This window comes from Carcharodon carcharias, chromosome 7 (assembly GCF_017639515.1).
Source record: "Carcharodon carcharias isolate sCarCar2 chromosome 7, sCarCar2.pri, whole genome shotgun sequence".
Taxonomy (NCBI): Eukaryota; Metazoa; Chordata; class Chondrichthyes; order Lamniformes; family Lamnidae; genus Carcharodon; species Carcharodon carcharias.
Genome location: NC_054473.1, coordinates 14,043,750 through 14,068,875, shown reverse-complemented (window position 1 = coordinate 14,068,875; position 25,126 = coordinate 14,043,750). Strand labels below are relative to the sequence as shown.

At 41.4% G+C, this 25,126-nt stretch overlaps 1 protein-coding gene across 1 annotated transcript in view; it reads right to left on the bottom strand.

Annotated features, from left to right (window-relative positions):
- arih2 (ariadne homolog 2 (Drosophila)) overlaps positions 1-25,126 on the bottom strand; it is a 74,090-nt gene that overhangs the window by 20,487 nt on the left and 28,477 nt on the right. The window contains exons 3-12 of the mRNA XM_041191790.1: positions 24,509-24,576; positions 20,702-20,765; positions 20,434-20,581; positions 17,061-17,182; positions 9,057-9,166; positions 7,107-7,224; positions 4,485-4,535; positions 4,371-4,392; positions 1,912-2,063; positions 1,305-1,448 (exon numbers count right to left, since the gene is read on the bottom strand). Coding sequence (XP_041047724.1) covers positions 1,305-1,448; positions 1,912-2,063; positions 4,371-4,392; positions 4,485-4,535; positions 7,107-7,224; positions 9,057-9,166; positions 17,061-17,182; positions 20,434-20,581; positions 20,702-20,765; positions 24,509-24,576 — 999 coding nt within the window. The remainder of the gene's footprint in view (positions 1-1,304; positions 1,449-1,911; positions 2,064-4,370; positions 4,393-4,484; positions 4,536-7,106; positions 7,225-9,056; positions 9,167-17,060; positions 17,183-20,433; positions 20,582-20,701; positions 20,766-24,508; positions 24,577-25,126) is intronic.

Genomic DNA, 25,126 nt, shown 5'->3' with positions numbered 1-25,126 from the left:
ATGATGTATCTAGCAAGAACCCTTTGCCATACTTAAACAGTACAGTACTTAGGAAACCAAACTGGTGACATCTACTGGTAGGAATTGTTTCCCCCCCACAATCTTAATTTCGTAATAACAAATTGTCAGGAAATCAGAATGACTAATCCAAATATTTCTGGAACCATTGAAAAGACAGTTATGACTATGCAATATCACGTAAGTAGCAGAATAATATATCTGCATGTTACATGGTATAATGACCTATCCTAGTAAAAGAGGGTACAAGTCAGATCCACAGAGAAATGCCACTAAAAATGCACCTCAACACAGGGGGAGGAAGGAGACACAGATCTCCATGGATGGATGAGCTGGATAGGCAAAACAGCTTAATCATCTGCGCTTACTTTTGTGATCAACTCCCAGGACACCAAGACTCAACTGTAATTAGAAGTTGAGCTGCAATCCAGCCAAACACGGGGTTAAGATCTCCTTAGCTACATTCTTTAAGGTCACAATCTAATTATGTAGTATTCGCCGTTTATTCTGATGTCACCAGATGCCTGCATGCAGGAACTTCCAGCAGAGGTCACAAGATAACCAATAGGAACCAATATGATCCTTGGGCAAGGCCAATTCAGCATGAGTCAGGAATCAAATCTGAAATAATCCTGCTTGTTTCTGATCAATTACAGACCGAGCAGTGCATTTACCCCCCAGATCATGAAATAAAGGAGAACAATAACTTTCATTTATGAAGCACCTTCAATGTAATGAATACCCCAAGGTGCATCAAACAAGGGTGTTATCAAACAAAATTTGACACCGAGCTACAGAAGGGGCTATTAAAAAAGGTAACCAAAGCTTAGTCAAAGATGTAGGTTTTAAGGAGCACCTTGCAGGAGGAGAGAGCAGTAGAGAAGCAGAAAGGCTTAAGGAGGGAATTAAAGAGTCTAGCTGAAGGCACCACCACCAAAGGTAGAGCAATGAAAATCAGAGATGCAAAAGGCTAGAATTGGAGGAGCAAATACATTTTGGAGGATTGTAGCGATAAAGGAGATTACACAGATAGGGAGAACCTGGGTTAAAGTCTCTAATTTCTATTTGCTTGGCTGATTTCAACAGGACACACCAAGGTTTAATATTCAAATTGCAGGGAACAAATGCAACACATTGAAATCACTGCAGCAGCTTCGTTAACTCAGGATTGATTTGTACTTTCACAGACACTTAAGAGATCCATTTCATACTCTGCCTATCTCAGAACTAGTCTATGTCCTAGTTTTACTAGCCTGTGAACACATGACTCAGTGAGCACCAAATACCTTGGCAAGGAGCTTGGCAGCATTCTGTAAATACTGCCAATCGATCCACGTTCCCAAATTGTTCATAACTCGTTCCTGGATTTTCTCTTGAATCCTCTGGTACGTCTGTGCTTCTAGCTGCAGGCTCTTATTGTGATTTTCCCACTACAAAGACAAAGGAGATAGAAAAAAGGAAGATAAAACTAATTTACACCTCTTAAAGCTTCCCTAAATTACCCCTACGACGACAGGACCCCAGAACATTATCACTGGATTACTATTCCTCCCTTCTAAAGTGACATAGACAAAAATGAAGAAATTTAGTACTCAACACCACCTCATCTGCAGGATTGAGGTTCGAACTACTCCTTCTTAAATCACAAGCATATACTTCATAGTGACAAAGAAAGCAGTGGTGAGCAGACAAGGGTGAATACAGAAATAAATGGGTCAGGCATGGTCGCAAAGCTCCCAAAGTTAAGCAGCCAACGCTCAGTCTGAAACTAAGTGTGATCAACGGCCAATAGAGGCTGCTGGCATCCTTGAGACCTTAACCAGCAATTTCAGGATAGGTGGTAGAGAAAACAGTTACAGTTTCTAACACCCATTCAGCCAATACAACCCTTACCCTTTCAAAGTAGAATAAGTATTTCTTTAAGGCTTCCCTGGCCTGTGCCTGTTGGCTCTGGTTCACTATGTCAGGATTCTCCTTGTACCGACTGCACTCATAGTACTCGCTGCCATGGGTTTTCCAATCCCCCAGGCACATCCAGCAGAAATCTGAAAAGAAGTGAACACAATTTTAAAACGGAGAGCTTGGATTGGTAAATTTCAATAATACATAATCAAGTGGCTAGCCCCGAATTTTATTTTCCCTCCTTAGAATTATTACTTCAAGCTCAATGCTTCTTTAAGGTCCAACTCTTAAGGGTGTCCCAAAAACCACCATCTGATCCAACTGCAAATTGTGCTACCTGGTAAGAAACATTCAAAAATGTTAACTCCTAAATCAATTCATTAACGTTAACCAGGGAAGATTACAATAATCCTCAGCACTTCCACACTGCCAAGCAGGGGGGAAAAAAAATCTTAGCTCTGCAAACTGACTACAATGACTGTCAACCTTTCCCCACACTGCATGGCAATATTATCCAGTCTAAGTCCATGTTTAAAACGGAAACTGCTAATCTGCTAATGTACCATCACCGTTACAGGGTGAAATTACAGGATGACTAGCTTATATTGTCAGCCTCGATTATAAATGCAGACAGTGGCAACATGCGACTTTAAAAAGGGGGGCAGAATTACATAAGCCCAACCTAATTATCTAACCCCACATCCACTGAAGAGATGACACTTGCTCTTGATTTACAGCACACACGGGAGAAGTACAAAATATTTCCAACTAGAACATTTTTTTTTTAAAGTGAACATCCATTTCATTGTGGAGTCCTGAACCTCCAATCAACACACTCAGTATTCAGATGCTTGTATCCACAGCCTAAGTCACTTTGAGATGGTTTCTTACATGAAAAGTGCTACATCAATGCAACTTGAATTTGCAATTCCAAGGACCTGATTCACACCAACTTCAGAGTAGCACAATACAAACAATGGTGGGTTTTACAGTGGCAGCTCTGGGTCCATCCATTTACCTGTGCTATTTCTTTTCTTTGATTAACCCATCATATATTATGGCTCCAAAGCTTCCAAAAATGCATATTATACTTCTCCACCACATCTATAAAATGATATAGTGAGAGAATGTGTAAGCTGACCTAGATTTTAGATTTTCTTTTAGTAGGATTTAGGTTGCCTGCTTAACTTAACCACTTTAAGAATCTTATAAACAAAAGTGTTCTGTAATAGGCTAACAAAGTCACGCCACAATTTTGTACTAAAACCCTATCTAAAAGAAGCCATTTTGTGTTTTGAACACCTGCTGCCAAGCTATGCAACATGGGTAAATTCAATGAACCGTACAACATTATTGGCTAGTTGGCTGTTAACAAAAACTCTGGATCAAGGTGGAGTAATGCCAGGATTTGGTATAAATGTGTGTTTCAGGAACCATCCTGTTTGTTCACACCAAGTGAAGGAAAATCAGTTGTATTGTGTTTTCTCAGGGACAGAGGTAGAATTCCTGTTGGCGCAAGAATGAGTAGGGTAGCAGTGGGCCCAGGGACAGAGGCAGAATTCCTGTTGGCATGGGGCCTAGATAGTGCAGTTTCCTTCCGAGACAGAGAGGCAGAGGCAGAGGCAGAATTCCTGTCGGTAAGAAGATTTGAGGTCATTTTCCACTTCTTCTGGGCTGGCCATCCATTTGAAGTTGTGAAGTCTCTAAGTACACTGTATCTTTTGTTCCTTTAGTTAATTTATAATAAACTAATTTTCAATAAGCTTTGGTATTATTTGCTAATTTAGAATCTGAGTCTTTGCCTGATGGATATATCCCTGTTGAACTACACCACGTTAAAAAGGTTACTCTAGGATCCAGTAATTAGGCTGCATGCAACTAAAATAAATCAGTCTAAATTTATCAAAACACCCTTTTTTAAAAATGAACAAATGTTAGAATACAAACTGAATCAAGGGAACATATAAGGCACACACATTGCATCAATATTAAATGTAATAAAGTACTACTGCATTGGTATATGCTCAGTTATGAATGTTGGCCAGGATACTCTTCAAATAATACCATGCAATCTTTTACATCTACCAGATTAAGGTCTCACATGGAAAATGGCAACTCCAATTTATCTCTCCCTTGGAACTGCACTGGGGCATCCATCCACAAAAAATACCTTTTCTCAATAAACCACTCGATTGACCCTGCCTCCACCACACTCTCAGACAGTGCATTCCAGTTCCTAACCACTCGATTAACCCTGTCTAAGAGAATAGTGTAGAAGGAGCAAGGTTCCTGTTTCTGAGCTCCCAAAGCACTGAGGAATTTTACACACTCAGCTTATCATCTAAGAAAAATCACTGACTGGGGGGCGGGTGTCGCTTCCAGAAACGCACACTCAGAGCAGGGTATGCGAAATCTAACATTCAATATAATTTTCATTTTTCTCTACTCACCATGCTTGCATTTTGAGCATTGCTGAAACAGAGAATCAGAAATAGATGATCAGTGATAAAACAGCACATCGGAAGGTCTATGAAAACGCAATGAATTATGCATCATTCTCTCACCATGTGATTGCACCCTCCATTTTTCTCAATGCAAATATTGCACTTAGGACACTGCAAGATTTAAAAAAAATAAGCAATTAGAATAATTATCTCTATTGAAAATAGGCTAATGCACTGAAGCGTTTTACTATCAGCGGAACTTATAACAGAGAGATAAATGGTAGCATTCTTACAGTTTACTTTTCCATTTGTTGATTCTTCTGATAATTTGAATTTAGGATGGGTTTACTCATCCAAATAGTGCAAAAGATCTAATTAACAATGGACACTGGTCACCACTGACTCACATGTTTGAGCTTATTTCAGATACATCCAGAACATTTGTTGCATTGCATCAGTAGCTATATACTCTGGGTAAATTTATGGCTAAATTTAGTGCAGCTTGAGAAGAACCAAAAAGCTATTACAGTAATGGATTTTCAATGGAAATAAAATGCAATGGATTACAGGGGAAAAGTGTTACAAATATTTTTTCTAACAATTTCTTCTTATCTCCTGATTTTCTTCCTGCACTGCATCTTTTAAGGGCAGATACCATTCTGAAGAGGGGCAAGGTTTAAAATTGTAAACATTGTAAAGCATTGTAAACACCACACCCTGTGTCCTGACTAATATTTATCCCTCAACCAACATAACTAAAAACAGATTATCTAGTCATTATCTCATTGCTGCTTGTGGGTGCTTGCTGTGGTGTAAATTGGCTACCGTGTTTCCTACAACAATGACTATACTTCAAAAAAGTACTTCGGGTTGTCCTGAGGCTATGAAAAGCGCTTTATAAATTTAAGATTTTTTTTTGTGTTAGCCAATTTTCTCAATGCAGCTTGGTATGTCGCCGTGCAAAACTTAACATGAGGAAGGGGGGGGTAGTGGGAAGGATGACAAACAGAAGAAATTAAAAACCTTTCTTCACATTTCACTGGAACTTTAATTTTAGAGATGTTTTCTATATTACAACAGTGACGACACTTCCAAAGTACTTCACATTTTGGTTCAAGAATGTACCACAGGGAAATTCACAGTCATAACTGATCAACTTACGCAAGAAAATAACTTCCCATTGAAAATGAAAGCTGTGTTCAGAGTGCGTTAGCAATTTGAATTACCAAAAAGTGTTGTGTCATGGAGAGAGAAAGAGAAGAGATAAACTTCTACAAATACCCATGCAGAGAGTTCCGCATTTCTTCTGGGTAAAAGGCGCCAAAAGAGTATTAACTCTTAGCTTGAAAGTAGTAGTATTGGCAGGGAGAGAAACAAATCCACACCACTGTCCTCATTCCCCCAACTGCTCCCATACCCCAACCCTCCAAAGGAACAATGATGGGCATCAGGCAATGGGTTACGTTCATCGGAGGAAGGTGGGGGGGCGGGGGGGTTAAATTTACAATTAAGGTTTGACTCACTGTTTACAAGAAAAAAATGTATATACTAAGGTTCCTATTAAATACATTTGCAAAAATGGGAACAGATTGAAACAACCTCACACTCAATTAAGTTGAGCCTACTGAAGTTATGGAATATTAAGTTCATTAGCAGAAAACAAGCAGCAATTTTCCTAACGGAGCAAGATACCTTTCACCTGACTACCTATGAAAGTATCCTAAAAAGCACCTGGGCAAAATATGGTGACTTGGTCTTATTCCAAGACAAAAGGTGCCAAGTGAATAATGCAACAGAGGCAAGTGTGAATAAAGCTACTGCAGATAGTCCTATTTTTAAAAAATCTATTGCCCAATGAAAACTCTCTCCCACCACCTTACATGTAATTCACACACAATCCTGGAACTCGGAGCAAACGGATATTAACCAGTTATGAAAATGAAAGAAACAAAAAAAATCATCCAATGTTCTTGCTCATCACCTTGTTATAATGCACCATATAGAGAAATATTTTACTGACATTTGTAACCTGACTCTCATTTATTCTCTGAATGTGGGAGACTTGATCAAGGCCACATTTATGGCTGAGAAAGTGGGAATGGGCCTTCTTTTGTAGCGGTTGTTTCACAACTGAGTCACAATTTGCTAGATCAGTCCAGAGAGCATCAAGAGGCCAGCACATCATGAGGACTTAAAGTCATGTCAGACTGCGTAGGGTCAACAGATTCCTTTCACTGATGAATATCAGTGAATAAGATCAGTTTTTTTTAAAACAAACCCATTGCTTCTTCTGTTGACCAGTTTAATTGAATTCAATTTCATAACTTGTCATGGTACCGGCTATGGTAGTGTAGTGATTATGTTCCTGGGCCAGTAATCCAGATGCCTGGATTAATAATCCAGAGGGTTTAAATTCAGTTTTGAAGATTGAGAAATAAAAAGCTGGCATCCACAAAAGTGGCCGTGAAGCTTTTGTACTGTTGTAATGACCAATACATGGCTCTGAACTCACAAAAGTGAGGTAACTCTTCCCTGCTCTCTGGCCTTGCAAGCCACTCAACTGTATCAAACCCTGGTTCAAGAGGGATAAACACATATATCCCCTCTACCACATCCCTTCGCAGTGCAACCAGGAACAATTGCCAGTCTTGCCAGCAATGCCAAACCCAAGAATGAATAAAAGAAATAAATATCTCTGGGCAACAGACAATACATGGGTGCATTATATTGGTACCTCCTTACATCTTTTGTATGCGCACTGATGTAATTTGCCGTCTCTGAGTCATCAGCACATTTGGTGAGCCATTTTTTAATAGTGGTACAGTCAGTAGGAGCGTGGTACATCTGGCGACACTTAAAGCTGCAAGACAAGAAATGTTGGTTAGGATTCAAGTAGCAATTTTTCCAGGTTAATTTGGATAGCAACTACCATTAAAAAGGAGACATTTTCAATACTGACTTCTTCAGGGGCTATGGTTCAAGCACCACCCCAGAAATCTAGGACATGAGTCATGCCGAGGCTTCAGCGCAGTACAAAGACTGCTTCACTGTTGGGGTGGTGTCCTCCAAACATAAATGTTAAGTCAAGGTCCTGTCTGCTTGGCCTGATGATTCAGTGAAAAGGTAAAGATCCTTCTGCTCTCATCAAATGAGGACACGGAGTTTTGATGTCCTCTGCCCAACGTCCTTCTGTCAACTCACACCGCTCGAATAGATACCTGGTTATTCTCATGTGTGCGCAGTTGAACTGTGCAAAACAGCATACATATAGTAATTGCAATTCATTGTAAGATTTGAGATCTGATGAAACAAGCCACTAAATCAGTACAATTTCTTTTTGACTCTGCCCAATATGTCCTCCAATGAATTGAAACAGTGCACTTCCAAGATTTTGATCCAAACGTAACCCATTCCCACTGACCAAAAAAATGTTTCTTATATCGCATTTGAGCCGAGGAATCCCACCCCGCCACACAATGAGGAACAATGCTTCACTCCTGTCTATCCAACTAACTTATTTCCTCCGTCTCAGGTATACAAATAGTCGTTTGGTAGTACAGAACTTGAGTACTGCTGAAAAAAAGCATGTCTAAGCTTTTCACCTTGCACTCATCATGACACTCGCAAGAATACCAATATAATTCGGAAAACAACAATTTACACTATATGTGAAGAGAGTGCTGATTGCCAAGTGGCGTTGCCATGTCTTTTTTCAACAATACTTATTTCTCTTAAAGCAGAATGCAGATATGACATAGTATTTACAGCACAAACTTTGAGCCCTACAAAATTTTATGGATAACAGGAGCCTCCTCCTACCACCCCTCTTCCTCTAAAAACATTAGTACATCCTTCTGCTCCTTTCTTCTTGACGTGCTTATCGAGCTCCCCCTTAAATGCATCTGTTATCCATCTCAACTGCTCCTTGTGGTAATGAGGGCCACATTCTAGCTTCGCTCCGGGTGAAGAAGTTTATCCAAAATTTCTTATGGGGTTTATTAGTGACTATCTAATACTTATGGACCCTAGTTCTAGTCTCCCCTGCAATGTCTCCCCTCATGTTTCCCCTATCAAACCGTTTCATTGCTTCAGGTTTCCCCTCAATCTTCTGGAAACAACCATAACCAGGTCTATGGAAGTACAAAACTGACCTAAGCCAACTTATTCAGAGCATTGAACGGTTTGTAGAATTCATTAGGGTAAGCCACAGCTACTTATATGGAGTGTTTTTTTAAAAAATATTCATACATACATATCACATAAGGATCAGAAATTAATATACGGGGGAACTTTGTGATGGGTATCCCCATGTGAAATTTACTGTTCTTAAGCACATTCAAGGGATCAAATGCATTCCATTTGTATTACACCTTATTCAAATATCTCAAAGTGATTCAGATCAAATAAATAGCCTTTGAAGTACGGTGACTGATGTGGGCAAGTCCAAAGTCATTCTCTGTATAGTGAGATCCAACAAACAGCAATAAATTGAATCTCTTTTTGGCATGAATGGTTTGAGGACGAATTTTACCCAAGGTACCAGGGAAATTCACTGCTCCTCTTCAAATCATGCATTGAGACTTTTAACATCCACCCACATCATGAAGCAGGGAACCGGGGCCTTAGTTTCATGTCTTATCGGAAGGGCACTGGTCTTTGTTTAACAGAGTTAAATTTCAACAACAGACATACCAGAAAACCTCATTACAGCGGCTGCACTGCACACGCCGAGCCTTGGGTTCTTGTACCTGAATCACCATTGGACAGTCAGCACCAGGACACAGCTGCAACTGATAATGGCTCTATTTTAAGAACAAACAAAGCAACAGTTAGCAAAGAGAAAGAAGTATATGCCTTTCAAATTCTACAACAGGATCCTGCATTTATACTGCATTTTTAACATAGGAAAGTGACCCAAGATGCTTCTCAGGAATGTAACCAGTCAACATAGTGGCACAAGTTGCATCTTTTTGTTAAACTTGATCCAAACCAGATCCGGCTGAGTTCACTGAAGGGAAGAAAGGAGCAAGTTGCATTAATGTAGCACCTCGGCAGATCTTTTGAACGTCTCAAAGCACTTTCTGTGCAATTCATAACCTTCATGTGCAGAGGCTTCCCATAGAGGGAACTGCAGCAAGCATTTTGTACTCATCAAGTGCCAACAATTACCAAAAAGACAAATTTTTGCACAGCACATTGGCAGAACTCCCTGCCTCTCAATAAGTCTTTAACCTTTAACTATAGCAATGGCATCCAAGAGCAAAGCATGAACAGGGCCAACCCACCTCCCTCTTGCAAACTCAAAACTTGCAGAAGACAAACCTCAACGAGCATAACACTATTCAGCAGTCGGATTCAGAACAATGGCATTTTCAATCATGCTCAGTCTCCCATTCCATGCCACTAACAGCCCTGCCCAAACTGAAAAATGTTTGTGCAGCCATTCTCAATAGGCAACCATAAATGCAAGATAATTTGCATTTATAAAACACCTATAATGTGACAAAGCACCAAGGTTCTTCACACGAGCACTGAAACAAAACTGGAAACCAAATCAAATCGGTAGATTTTTTTTTAAAATATCAATTCAAGGGATATGGGCATCACTGGTTAGGCCTGCATTTATCGTCCATCCCCAATTGTCCTTGAGGAGGAGGTGATGTGCTGCCTTCTTGAACTCCTGCAGAACAAGTGTTGTAGGAACACCCACAATGCTGTTTGGAAAGAAGTTGCAGGATTTTGAACCAGTGACAGTGAAGAAACAGTAACATAGTTCCAAGTCAAGATGGTGTGTGGCTTGGAGAAGAACTTGCAGGTGGTGGTGTTCCCATGCATCTGCTGCCCTTGTCCTTGTAAGTGGTGGAGGTCACAGGTTTGGAAGGTGCTGTCGAAGAAGCCTTGGTGAGTTGCTGCAGTACATCTTGTAGATGGTACACACTGCTGCCACTGTGTACCAGTGGTGGAGGGAGTTCATGTTTAAAGCGGTGGGTGCCAATCAAGCAGACTGCTTTGTCCTGTATGGTGTTGAGCTTCTTGAGTGCTATTGGAGCTGCATTCATCCAGGCAAGTGGAGAGCATTCCAGCACACATCTAACTTGTGCCTTATAGATGGTGGACAGGCTTTGGGGAGTCAGGAGGTGAGCTACTCTCTACAGAACCCCAGCCTCTAATCTGCTCTTGTAGCCACAGTATTTATATGGCTGGTCCAGTTCAATTTCTAGTCAATGGTAACCCCCATTGTTAACAGTGGGGGATTCAGTAATGGTAATGCCATTGAACGCAAAGGGAAGATGGTTAGATTTTCTCTTGTTGGAATTGGTCACTGCCTGGCACTTGTGTGATGCAAATATTACTTGCTACTTACCAGTCCAAGCCTGAATATTGTCCAGGTCTTGCTGCACATCACAGAATCACACAGAATCACAGTGCAGAAGAGGCCCTTTGGCCAATCGAGTCTGCGCCAACATGTGAGAAACACATATGGGCACTAACTGTTTCAGTATTAGGAGTCACAAATGGTGAACATTGTGCGAACTTTCCCACTTGTCCTTACGATGGAGGGAAGGTCATTGATGAAGTAGCTGAAGGTGGTTGGGCCTAGGACACTATTCTGAGGAACAATAGCAGCGATGTCCTGGGACTGAGATGATTAACTTCCAACAACCACAACCATCTTCCTTTGTGCTAGGTATAACTACAAACAGCAGAGAGTTTTCCCCTGGTTCCCAGTGACTTCAGTTACACTAGGGCACCTTAATGCCACATTTGGTCAAATGCTGCCTAAATGTCATGAGCAGTCACTCTCACCTCACCTCTGGAGTTCAGTTCTTTTGTCCAAGTTTGAACCAAGGCTATAATGAGGTCAGGAGTTGAGTGGCCTGGAGGAACCCAAACTGGTACGTCAGTGAGCAGGTTATTGCTAAGCAAGTGCCATTTGATAGCACTGTTGATGATCTTTCCATTACTTTACTGATGATCAAGGATAGACTGATTGTCCAGTAATTGGCTGGGTTGAATTTGTCTTCCTTTGTGTGTACAGGACATACCTGGGCAATTTTCCACATGGCCGGGTAGATGCCAGTGTTGTGGCTGTACTGAGACTGCTTGGAATGGAGGGGAGGGCAGCAAGTTCTGGAGTACAGGTCTTCAGTACTATTGCCAGAATATTGTCAGGGCCCATAAACTTTGCAATACCCAGTGCCTTCAGCCGTTTCTTGATATTACGCTGAGTGAATCAAATTGGCTGAAGGCTGGTACCTGTGATCTCCGGAAGAGGCTGAGATGGATCATCCGCTCGGCACTTCTGACTGAAGATTGCTGCAAATGCTTCAGCCTTATCTTTTGCACTGATGTGCTGGGCTCCCCCATCATTGAGGATGGGGATATTTGTGGAGCCTCCTCCTCCAGCAAGTTGTTTAATTGCCTACCACCATTCACAACTGGAGGTGGCAGAACTGCAGAATTCAGATCCAGGCCTTTGGTTGTGGAATCGCTTAGCTCTGTCTATCACTTGTTGGTCATGCTGTTTAGCACGCAAGTCGTCCTGTGTTCTAGCTTCACCAGGTTGACACCTAATTTTTAGGTATGCCTGGTGCTGCTCCTGGCACGCCCTCCTGCACTCTTCTTTGAATCAACATTGATCCTCTGGCTTGGTGGTAATGGTAGAGTGAGGGATATGCCAGGCCATGAGGTTACAGATTGTGGTCAAGTACAATTCTGCTCCTGCTGTTGGCCCACAGCGCCTCCCCAGTCTTGAGTTGCTAGACGTGTTCGAAATCTATCCCATTTAGGACAGAGATAGTGCCACACATCATAAAGGAGGTTATCCACAATATGAAGACGGGACTTGGTCTCCACAAGGACTGTGTGGTGGTCACTCCTACCAATATTATCATGGACAGATGCATATGCGGCAGGCAGGTTGGTGAGGATGAGGTCAAGAATGTTTTCCCTCTGGTTAGTTCCTTCACCAGCTGCCACAGACTCAGTCTAGCAGCTATCTCCTTTAGGGCTCGGCCAGCTCAGTCTGTGGTGGTACTACCACCCACTCTTGGTGACGGACATTGCATTCTCCCACGCAGAGTACATTCTGCACCCTTGCCACCCTCAAATGGTGTTCAATATGGTGGAGCACTGATTCAACAGCTTTGGGGGGGACGGGTGGAGGGTACATGGTAATCAGGTTTCCTTGCCCATGTTTGACCTGATGCCTTGAGATTTCATGGGGTCCAGAGTCAATATTGAGGACTCCCAGGGCAACTCCCTCCTGACTGTATACCACTGTGCTGCCACCCCTGCTGGGTCTGTCCTGCCAGAGGGACAGGACATACCCAGAGATGGTGATGGTGGTGTCTGGGACATTATCTGTAAGGTATGATTCCGTGAGTATGACTATGTCAGGCTGTTGCTTGATGAGTCCGCGAGACAGCTCTCCCAATTTTGCCACAAGCCTTTGCAGGGTCATCAGGGCTGTGTTTGCCGTTGTCATTTCCGCTGCCTTAGACTTTGTGGCGGTTTGATACAACCGAGTGGCTTGCTCGGCCATTTCAGAGGGCATTTAGGAGTCAATCAACTGCTGTGGGTCTGGATTCACATGCAGGCCAGACCAGGTAAAGGCAGCAGATTTCCTTTCCTAAAGGACATTAGTGAATCAGATGGGTTTTTACAACAAATGACAATTTCATGGGCATCACTGAACTTTCAATTCCAGGTATTTATTGAATTCAAATTGCACCATCTGCCGTGGTGGGATTCAAACCCGGGTCCCCAGGGCATTAACCAGGGTCTCTGGATTACTAGCCCAGTGACAATACCACTATGCCACCGCCCCCTAATTCATTCTTCTGCATGAGTTAGACCTTTACAGGGTAAAGCTAGGAAGAAAGAAAAAGTTGAGAGGAACAGAGACCAGGTGTTCCCATGTGTCTGCTGCCCTTATGCTCCTAAATGGTTGTGGTCATGGGTTTGGAAGGTGCTAAGGAGGCTTGGTGAGTTCCTGCGTTGAACCTTGTAGATGTGTACACACTGCTGCCACTATGCTTCAGTGATGGAGGGAGCGAAAGTTGTAGATGGGGTGCCAATCAAGCAGGCTGTTTTGTTCTGGATGGTGTCAAACTTCTTGAGTGTTGTTGGAGCTGCACTCATCCAGGCAAGTGGAGCATATTCCATCACACTCCTGACTTGTGCCTTGCAGATAGTGGACAGGATTGGGGAGTCAGGAGGAGAGTTATTCGTCACAGGATTCCTAGCCTCTGACCTGCTCTTGTAGCCACATTATTTATATGGCTAGTCCAGTACAGTTTCTGACCAATGGTAACCACCAAGGTGTTGACAGTCGGTGATTCAACAATAGTCATGCCATTGAATGACAAGAGGTGATGGTTAGATTCTCTCTCGTTGGAGATTTTCATTGACTGGCACTTGTATGATACTTGCCAGTTGTCAGCCCAAGCCTGGATACTGTCCAGGTCTTGCTGCATTTGGACATGGACTGCTTCAATTTCTGAGGAGTCGCAGATGGTGCTGAACACTATGCAATCATCAGCCAACATCCCCACTTCTGACCTTATGCTGGAAGGAAGGTCATTGATGATGCAGCTGAAGATGGTTGGGCCTAGGACACTACCCTAAGGAACTTCAGAAGTGATGTCCTGGTGCCGAGATGACTGACCTCCAACAACCACAACCATCTTCCTTTGTGCTAGGTATGAGTCCAACCAACAGAGAGTTGTCCCTCTGATTCCCACTGACCCCAGTTTTGCTCAGGCTCTTTGATGCCTCGGTCAAATGCTGCCTTGAAGTCAAGGGCAGTCACTCTCACCTCACCTTATCAAATGGCACAGCTGGTTTGAGGGGCCAAATAACTTACTCCTGCTAACTCGTATGTTTGTAAAAGGATGGATAAAGATTTCAGCGCTGTTAAAGAGACAATGGTGGACAACATTGCAAAAAGGAAAATCATCAGCCTGGGTATAATGTTTGAAGTAATTAAAAATCATTATGTTAATAGCCAGGAATTTAATTTGTACTCTCTTTTAAAATGTTAATTAATAAGGCATTAACTTTTGCCTCATATTCACACAGGCTGGCTACCAGAGATGGAAAATTGATCATCTGTGGGAAATGACTGGCTGTTGTTAATCAACTCCTAAACCACTGGAAACCACGAGGCAAAGGCGGGTTACCTACTGCAAAGAGCACTGATTTTAAAGCATCAGCAGTAACAACTGGAGCAACAAAAGCTGAAATCAATGAGTGCTATAGCGACTAACTGGCAGCCAACTGTTGCTGACGAGTCAGTCTTGCAACCTCCATGCATGACCTAAGCTAAACTATACTAAGCAAGCTTCAGGATTTTGAGGAATTAGGTTGTTGAGAACAAGATAGATTGCTAACAGGCTCTAGGCAATATTTTTTCCCTCTGGAAATTATTTATTCTTGTGTGTTTATGCTACTAACTGCACTTTTTAAAATTTGTATGCATTAGGTTACTGGCTGAGAAAATGCAGAAATCGGGTAAGAATGCTAACAATTTTCTGGTTCCTGATCAATAGCTTTGAAAGAAACAGTGATTTGATTTTCCAGATTTTGGTGGCTCATAATTAATGGGTTTCCTGACATGTCAATCAATCAGCCTGATTAACCTAACTGATGAACTCAAACTGGTCAAAGTGCAATAGAGGGGGCAGGAGAGAAGACAGACCTGGAACCAGAAAAACATTTGTAAATGTAGAATGAGGAAGCAATGAGCAAGAAGTGCCCTTGCTAAACTATTTCCCCTTTAATTAATTGCAAGAATCAAAGCCATTTATGTCCCTGTCTGAGGTCCCTCTGACATCAGATACTATTGTCTAGTGGACAATGCAGAAAGTGGCAGTCATAACCAAAAGAATTTCAACATCCAGTCCTGAATCATGGAACTCCTGTCTCATGCTAATTTAAGGTTTGTACATCTGAGCTCCTCAATGAATAAGTTAGCTAATACTCATAAGCCATTAACAATACAATATATTGAACACATATTTAGTCATTTAAAATAGAAAAAAATCTGCTCTTTCTGGGTAATATTATAAAGCTTGAAGGTTGAGCAATATAATCTTTAAAGCTTTGTAACACGAACTGGCCAACTGAAAAATCAATGCAACTAACTCTTAATAATGCTACCACAATCAAACCCTATCCTCAATTTCACAGTGATTTTGTTCTTTAAAAAGCCATTTTATCTTGCAGGGCCATTCTATTAAATGCTTTTCATAAACCTGCATATAATCATCACCTCTCAGTTAACTAACAATTGTCAAATTAGAACAAATACTGCTTTCAAGAGCTTAGTGTGTAACATTCACAAAGTGGTTCTCTTAACTATCAAGACATATAGCAAAAGAAGAGGGAGGGGCAGTGAAACAGAGAAAGATACACAACAATCCAGGAGGGAGCAGGGCAGCGAAGCCATCTTTGGATGGTTCTCAGAGTCAACAAGGACATGAGTGGCCGCACAATCCTTTCCAGGCTGAGAGTCCTTATGTTGAAATTACTTGGTCCTTTTTGTTATTTTATCCCCATAAAGCCTGTGCTTCAGAAAACATATTGAGAGGAATTTAAGGATATACTGAAGCAGCAGTGCTCACAATATGGGCCTAAAGTCATCTGCGATTCACATGCACCTTGTATCTGGTCCTACATAGTGTTGTAGCTTCACATGTCTGGGAGCAATGATTCACAGCCCACCACCTCTGGGATATTGCTATCCTTACTAGTGGATGGGTTGGAGAGGTGAGGGGAGGGTGTAGAGGGGAGTTAGGTGGTGGAGAAAGCAATCACAGAGCTGCTTTAAGATAAGCTGGAGAGAATAACCATTGTTGAAGCTTGACCAAAAAATTAAATCAGCACGCACAATAGCATGTCCTGCTCAAACTTTAAGGATTTGCTTTCCCGTTGCCTCAATGTGCCTCTGTGGCAAACAATTCCCTAAGCTGAAACATATTTTATTCTTCAGGAGTTAGTTTACTCAGCTGTTTGCAAGTAGAGATTCCGTGTGAAGCTAGCTAACCGAGAATGGGAGGAAAACACTCCACCCTTTTAATCACTCAAATGGCTTGGGTCACACTCCCGAGAGCACTTCTATTTCTGGTCTGTGACAAATACATGAGTTAATTTGCAAGTTCACTATCACTTTCAACTCGGGTCTCAATGCAGTATCCAGCAATGTAATATGCAATTGTCACCAATTAGAAGGTTGGGAATCAGGTATAGTCAGTTCCTGCTTAGGGAATTGTATTCACAATGGCATCAGCACCAAGTCAATTTATTCTTGCTGACACCTACTTATGCTATCCACTATGGTTCAATGAACAGCCACCAAGAGTGAGGGCTTCAGGTGATCTTACTTCCCAACCCACTCAGGGCCAAGGACACTGGTGCCAGTTGCAATTCCACCACTTCACTTGAGATTAGCCAAGCCAGCAGTCACATTTTTACACTCGGGCAAGTTCCAAGTCCAAGAAAAAAATTCTCATTTTAGATTCAGAATATCCAGAGTATTTTTGATTCTGAATTGAATTTATAATGAAAAGGATATTCAGAGGAAGTCACTTTCTCCTGTTTCATGTCAACAGGCTTTTAACAAATACATCTCATGTCAATTATTGCTTCCCCATCCCACCAACAAAAGTTTAAAACGTGTTTAAAATCACCCACCTCTACATAATCTCTGAAGAGGTAGCGCCTGTATTTTTCTCTCAGTTCTTCATTAGAAATCAAAGGAAAAGCAAAGTCCTCAGGCGTTCGGAGCAAGCAGTCTTGTGCCATACAGGATATGCCTAGCAAGACACGCAGGCTAGTTACTGTCAATCGTTAAAACAAAATCTGGTAATAATTTAGAACAAAGTCAGATTATGAAAAGTAAATCTTTGCAAACCATCCACCTGCAGTGCTCACTATACGGGGATCTATTTTTCCCCCGTGTAGAGATTGAGTCAGCAGACCTTTAATGGAGCACAACTACATATGCCACAATCTAGCCTAGGAATGAAGGTTTGTGGCCACAGCATGCCTAAGCAGGCTTGTGCTCCTCACCTCAGTTCTAACTCCACATGAAGTGTCAAGCACTTACCACAGGCACAGAGGGAAACTTTAAATTTAACCACAAGGTACTATTCTGTTCAGTTCACAACAAGATTAGTAAATGCCTGGGAGGTGGTTCTTTAGTCCTTTTGGATGTTAGAGGTAAAGAAGGAGGGAGGCGTTCTTGCCCAAATTCATCTAAATAAAAATATACATAAGTCCCTTGGGGCTTGATGGGTAGAGTATCAACAGTGGTCTTGTTCTGATTGTTGGCTAAGTTAACAGATTTCAGCCAGTGGTGAAAGTGTGTCTCAGTGGATGTTGGAGCAGCACTCAGTTGCAATGCTCATCATGGTTTAAGTCCTGATAGCACACACACTCAAGCACCACATATAAATTATAGCTACAAGGACAAGAATCCATAGAGTACCCAACATCTGTAGGCCTGCACTCCAGGCAAGAATCAGCACCTTTGAGAGAAGACGGCGGGGGGGGGGGGGGGTGTAGAAAGAGGGCCAAAGAATTGAAAAAATATTAAAATAACTTGCTCATAGTCATCTTTCGAAGTGGGTATTACCGGACTTCTGGTGCCCATGGATAATAGCCCAATGGTTGTCGCCTTCAAAATACTTGTAGTGGTGAGTGGGGGGATAAATGAATATTCTGGCATCAGGATTCAAATACAGCCCAGACCATTATGCCAAAAATAATATTTAACTCACTCCCAGTTAACCACAGTTTTTAAGTGAAATAACGAATAGAAGCAACCCAAGTGTGCACAAATCAGAGCCCATGTGAAAAGCAGTAACAGCAGGCAGATGGCTTATACAATAACCGAGGAGCAAAGGAATCAAAACGGCCAAAAGTAGCTACAGCCTGAGTATTACACTCAAAGTGAGATCCACAGTAACCATTTCAAAACAAAGAAATTCTGGATAACATACATGCGACTAGCAGCTCACAAGAGCACTCCGTCTAGTTGCTGCAGTCAGGGGCACACTTCAATGTAATTCAATTTAATTCGTAAGGGAACAGATCAGCTTTTAAAGCTATATAACAAAGCAGGTCATAAAATACAACACAATTTGGACAGTGTAAACTTTTACAAATAAACATTTTTAATTTAACAGAGTGCATCAGATAGCCATGTTGTTCATGCCTAGTTGGAATTAAAATCTTTGGAGAGAAGCTTGTAACAGAAACATGCTGATACTAGAAAGCCAATATAGGGCAACCAATAAAACAAACACTAGTTTATAAAAGGTCTCCTGACAGCACCCGAAGGTAGTCATTAGACAGGATTTACTATGCTGCTGCAGATTATCCATACGCTTGAACACTGCAAAGGTTTCTTTTTATACTGGATTGCTTTGTATCGAATTTACTACAGTCGTAGACTTATTATCAAAGGTCTTCTGTACAACATGCAATCATATTATCTGATAAAATAAAGCATTGAAAACACAGAAAGGATCATAACATGGAGACTTTAAAGAAAAAGATGCAATTTTTAATTTTAAATTAGATTAGTGCTCACTAGATCACAATACACAAATCACACTGCTGATTCTAACAGCTTGTTATTCACCTACCCAGATAGCATTTGGGAACAGTAAATGCTGGAAATAAATTTCTCTCTAATAATCTGGGGACAAAAGCTCACAGTGTATCTCCATTCCAGTTAATCCAAGGGTGTTGTCACTCAATGTTTCAAATACAGCCTCAAACTCAAAACAGTAATCTTTTATTATTTTCACATGCTAGTTAACCCAATGTGTGTTTTAAGCATTTATTAATTTTCTCTTCAGTCGCAAAATAATATTTGTGTTACAATAGCAAATCAGTCATTTCTTGAGGTGAGGTAGTGTGTTCAGTGAAATGATTCCTTCGCTATCCAACCAATGCCTTCATGGTTAGACTGCTACACCTCTCCACATTTGGGAGTATTTTTGGGGTGTTTCCTTCAGAGTCTTGCTTGGGCACCATTCTTGAAGAGAGGTAAGCAACTGGCCCACTCAGCCACTTTCTGGAACGCACACTCCCACCTCAACTTTATCTTTCAAAACAGGCATTATATTTCCCCTCCACATCTCCCTGGTCCATAACTGGAATCTGAAACCCACCACGGTAGCCAGAAAGCAAACCGTACCTCACTCTGTTATAAAACCAAAGATTGACAACACCCCATTCATCTCTAACACACTAAATTCCATCTATTTTTAATTTTCTCAAGCTGGACTGGGAGACAAATTGTGGATTTTGTCATCGTGATCCCTCATTTGGAAACCTTAAACAAAGAAGGGCCTTTGTTGCCTCCCACTCCCCAGGATGAGAATCTGGCCCAAAATAATGATGCTCAGGATGGTGATAGTTTTAAGAATAAGTTTTGTACTTCTTTATTTTCACACTTTGGTCAGGTAGAGATTTTTAAAATACCACTCATTGATCATCTTAACTAACTGGCTATCAGCAGGCTTCTCATTAAATAGCCCCACCAATAACTGCTTAAAAACACATCATTTGATGAGTCTTTGGGATAGATTGGTAGCTATGAAAATATTTTTATCCTTCTCCCCAAAGTAATCCAAAACCAAAATAAACACCAAGGTCTCTGCCAATATTAGAGGTAGAGTCAGCCAGTGACAGAAGGGACAAGACATCAGGATGAATGGCCTTCTCTAAGGCACAAAAAAGCAATTGTTTCCATTTGCCTTCTCACCCTGATGGTATAAACAAGGTCAGGCACTTGGGGAATCTCAGGTATGAATCCAAGTTCTGCTGCCCTGCTGCCAAAAGGAATGCCTTAACTAGCTTGCTGTGTACTGAGGGCAGATGAAGTTTCCAAAGACACATGTTGTTGCTAAATTTAAAAAGGCATTTTGGACAGAAACCCATTTGAACTACGGACAGAAAAACTCTTGCAACATCTGAAAGTTGCAAGCCTGACATCAGGAATAATGGCTCCCATAAACATTATCCTTATTATAACTTCAAGACCTTAACTCACCCACTCCGATTCCATCTTTCACGAGTACAGTGCTATGCTGCTCCCAGCAGCTGCGGCAGAATGGATGGTGGCAGGGCAAGGACAGCAAATTCTCTTTCCGAACTGACTGCAGGCATACACCACAATGATGAGAAGAATGGATAAACGTCTGGGAAACAAATGAAATACACAAGCTGCATTGAACACCAACACCACTTTACACCAATAGTGCTTTCCGTTTCTTGAAACTGCTGAAAACTAAATCCACTTGTGCGCTCCAAGCACTTACGTTTTTTGCTGTTTTTGGCTGAACTCTGGCTTCCACCAGAAGTTGAGTCGGGTTAGATTTGTGTCTGAAAGAAAGAGGATAACATTCAAGTGGTTTCTTTGCCTAATTCATATCTGTTCAATTAACGTTTTACCTGGAGATTGGTTAGAATGTGGAGTAGCTGAGGCAAATATTGTAACCACATAAATGGCAGTAAACAAAATTGAAGCTCATGGAATAGGAGGGTCAGTGTCAGCTTGGATTAAAAAAATGCTTAAGGACAGAAAACAGCGAGTCATGGTAAATACATGTTTTTTTTAGACTGGGGCCTGTAAGACAGTGGTGTTCCCCAAGGACCAGTGCTGATACCACTTTTTTTATATATAAATGGCTTGTATATCAGAATACAGATTAAGATTTCAAAATGTGCTGTTGCTGCCAAACTTGGAACAGTGAGGGTCATACAAATCGACTGCAAAGGGCAATAGATAGGTTAGGAGAATGGACAAACAAGAGGCAGGTGGAATTTAATGCAGAGAAGAAAACGAGGATCCTTGAGAGAGTGCAGAGGAGATTTACCAGAATAGTTCTAGGGATGGGAAATGTTAGCTGCAAAGTTAGGTTGCAGAAGCTGGAGTTGTTCGCCTTGGAGCAAAGGAAATTGAGGGGAGATTTGGGGGGGTGGGGTGGTGGGGTGTACAACATTATGATAGGTTTAGATAAAGAAAAACTGTTCCAATTAGTTAATGGCACAAGGTCTAAAGAGACACATGTTTAAGGTTTTTGGCAAGAGATGTGGGTGGGGGGGAATGAGAAAAACAACATTTTTACGCAGTGAGAGATAATGACCTGAAACTTGATGCCTACAAGGGTGGTGGAAGCAGAGACAATGAACAATTTCAAAGGAAATCATATGAACACTTGAGCGAAATAAATTTGCAGGGCAACAAATATAGAGTGGGGTAATGGGACTGACTGAATTGTTCTACAAAGAGCCAGCATGGACTCAATGGGCCAAAGAGCCTCCTGCTGTGCTATAATGAATCCATGACTCTAAAGAGAAAGTTAAAGACCACGAGGGATAAAGGAATAGAAGGATATGCTAATAAATACATATGACATACGAATTAGGAGAAGTAGGCCACTCAACCTCTCAAGCCTATTCCATCATTCAATATCATGGCTGATCTGAACGTAACCTCAATTCCACATTCCTGCCTACCTCCGATAACCATCCATCCTCTTGTTAATCAAGAATCTATCTATTCCGCCTTAAAAATATTCAAAGACACTGCTTCCTGCGCCTTTTGAAGAAAAGAGTTCCAAAAACTCTCAAACCTCAGAAAAAAAATTCTCATCTGTCTTAAATGAGCAACCTCTTATTTTTAAACCATGACCCCCAGTTCTAGATTCTCCCACAAGGGGAAACATCTTCTCCATATCCACCCTGTCAAGACCCCTCAGGATTTTAAAGGTTTCAATCAAGGCACCTCTTACTCTTCTAAATTGCACTGGATACAAGCTTAACCTGTCCAGCCTTTCCTCATGAGACAACCTGCCCATTCCTGATATTAGCCTAGTAAACCTTCTCTGAACTGCTTCTAATGCATTTACATCTTTCCTTAAATAAGAATTAAATAACAATACTCCAGATGTGGTCTCACTAGTGCCCTATACAACAGAAGCATAACCTCCATGCTTTTGTAACTAATTCTCCTCACAATAAATGATATTATATTAGCTTTCCTGATTACCTGTACCTACATACACGCCTTTTGTGATTCATGCACTAGGACACTTAGATCCCTCAATCTCAGATCTCTGCAATCTGTCACCATTTAGATAAGTTTTTTTTATTCTTCCTGCCAAAATGAATGATTTTGCATTTGCCCACATTATACTCCATTTGCCAGATCTTTGCCCACTCACTTAACCTATTCACTTTGCAGCCTCTTTCTGTCCTCTTCACAATTTACCTTCCTACCTATCTTTGTGTCGTCAGTAAATTTAGCAACCACTCCTTCAGTTCCCTCATCCAAGTCATTTATATAAATTGTGAACAGTTGAGGCCCCAGTACTGATCCCTGTGGCACACCACTCGTCACTTCCTGCCAACCAGAAAAAGACCCATTTATGCCAACTCTCTGCTTCCCATTAGCTAGCCAATCTACTATCCATGCCATTATGTTACCCTCTACACCATGAGCTTTTACTTTCTGCAATAACCTTTGATGTAGCACTTCATCAAATGCCTTCTGGAAATCTAATACAGTACATCCACAGGTTCCTTTTATTCACAAACGAGCCCTCTGAATCAGAACCATTGATCGACAATAATCAGACCACCTAGGGCACTGCTCTTAAAACTGAGTGCCATTGGCAGGTACAAAAGCTAATAATATTCACATGGTTCTAAAGCGACCATTAAAGAATAACCTCAGCCAAATGGATACATGCCTGTTACCTGTAGCAAGCAAAAGATCTCCTCGAACAGCCAAAATTCAAATTAGGAACAGCCTCTTTAGTTTTGTCAGCTTAAGTGACAAGCTCAAGCTGACATGACCTTTGAACAAAAGGAGAGGAATTGGTAGGGGCTTTGAGGTAGTTAGATTAAGTGTGGCTGGAGGGGGCTTGTGTGAAGCATAAATACTGGTACAAGCCAGTCAGGTCAAATGGGCCATCTCTTTGCTGAAAATGCCACATAAGAACACGCATGCTGCAAACTCCATGTAACCTTCCTACAGCCAGATCAACCCTGTAACTTGCAGGCAGATGACCTGAACTGTGGGCTTCCCAAACGTGCTGTCCACAAAAGGCCACTTAGATACATGTGTGACAGACGTCAACTTCAGCCACTGAACAATTTTATTTAATGACCTAGCCAAAGACTAATGTAATTCTCACAAAGAGATACTTAACTAAGTGTTAACTCGTCTTCTTGGCCTGCTGTGCGTTTTTACGAGAGAAAGCAAAACTAGCTGTCATAGGGTAACAGATCAAATTTCAAACAGGCCCTCTGAATCAGAACCATTGGTCAACAATAATCAGACCACCTACGTCGCTGCTCTTAAAATGGAGTGCAGCTGGCAGATACAAAAGCTAATAATATTCATATGGTTCTAAAGTGACCATTAAAGAATAACCTCAGCCAAACGGATACATGCCTGTTACCTGTAGGAAGCAAAAGGTCTCCTTGAACAGTCTCTTTAGTGTTGTCAGCTTAAGAGACGAGCTCAAGCTGAAATGCCCTTTGTACAAAAAGACAGGAACTGACAGGGGCTTTGATCAAGAGGAGGTCATGTCTTTGACACACACATCCCATTCCAATTCACTTTCCCAGGACTTAAGCTACAATGTTTTCTACCTTCCTTAATGGTTTCCTTTCACTTACAATCTACCAGGTTACCACCTCCTGATCCCTACTGCTGGTTTTCCAAATTTGGTTTTATCCATCACAACACGCCTTGACTTTGCAGCTAGGTTTCTCAAGTTATAAATAAATTCTTCCCTCTATTGGCAATATCCCTGCCCAAGGTGAAAAAAAAACTCTCAGTAAAGAGTACCAAAGAAAGATGGGTTTAGAAATTTACAGCAGTCACTCATAAGTTAAACTTGCTACAAGTATGGTGCATTTCACTGACTCTTTTTCCATATCTAAAACTTTTTCAGAGATGTGAATATAAACAGGCTATAATCAGGATAGTTTATTTAAAGCCAAGTGTTATCAGCAAAAATACATGGGTTATATTAAGAGACAGTCAGGCTGCTGTGCAAATATACCAGCCTGTACATACAAAGTAACCTCAGGACGGGAGAGATATTCCTTACCGTTCTGAAATATCGGAGGTTTTCCAATGGAAGTTAACTAAAATAAGCTTGGCTACAGATGGTTGAACCTGAAAATAAACAGAAGTGAATGAGAAACACCAGTAAATTTGATAGACTAAGTCACAAATAAATCAATCTGTATCAAGTCTAATGCTGTTTAGAGGCTCCAGTGCAACAATCCTTTCCATACGACCACATGCATAAAACAACTCGACCGGATGGGCCAACTGGTCACCATCATTTTAAGCACACTTCCTTTACTCTATACTGCAATTGCACAATAAGTCATGAATATTCTCACCCCAATTGCAGCTCTTGCATTAACATTACTCAGCTCGCACTACTTTTTAATATTTTCCCATTAAGAGCAAAACATTGTTTTTGATCGTCCATTAACAGCGGATTCAGATGGAGAGGAGAGAGGGGAGCTACTTGGAAGAACTATTTAGCAGGTGTGTTTTTCAGCAGTAGCCTAAGTTCTAATTGAATGGAACGAGAGTCTCATTCTGTTGGCTGTCAGGGCGCTGGTGAAATATGCAATGCAGTCTCAACCTAATTTCCAACAGAAACCAAACAAAAAAACAACAGCACCATAATTTGACACTTGATTAGGGAATC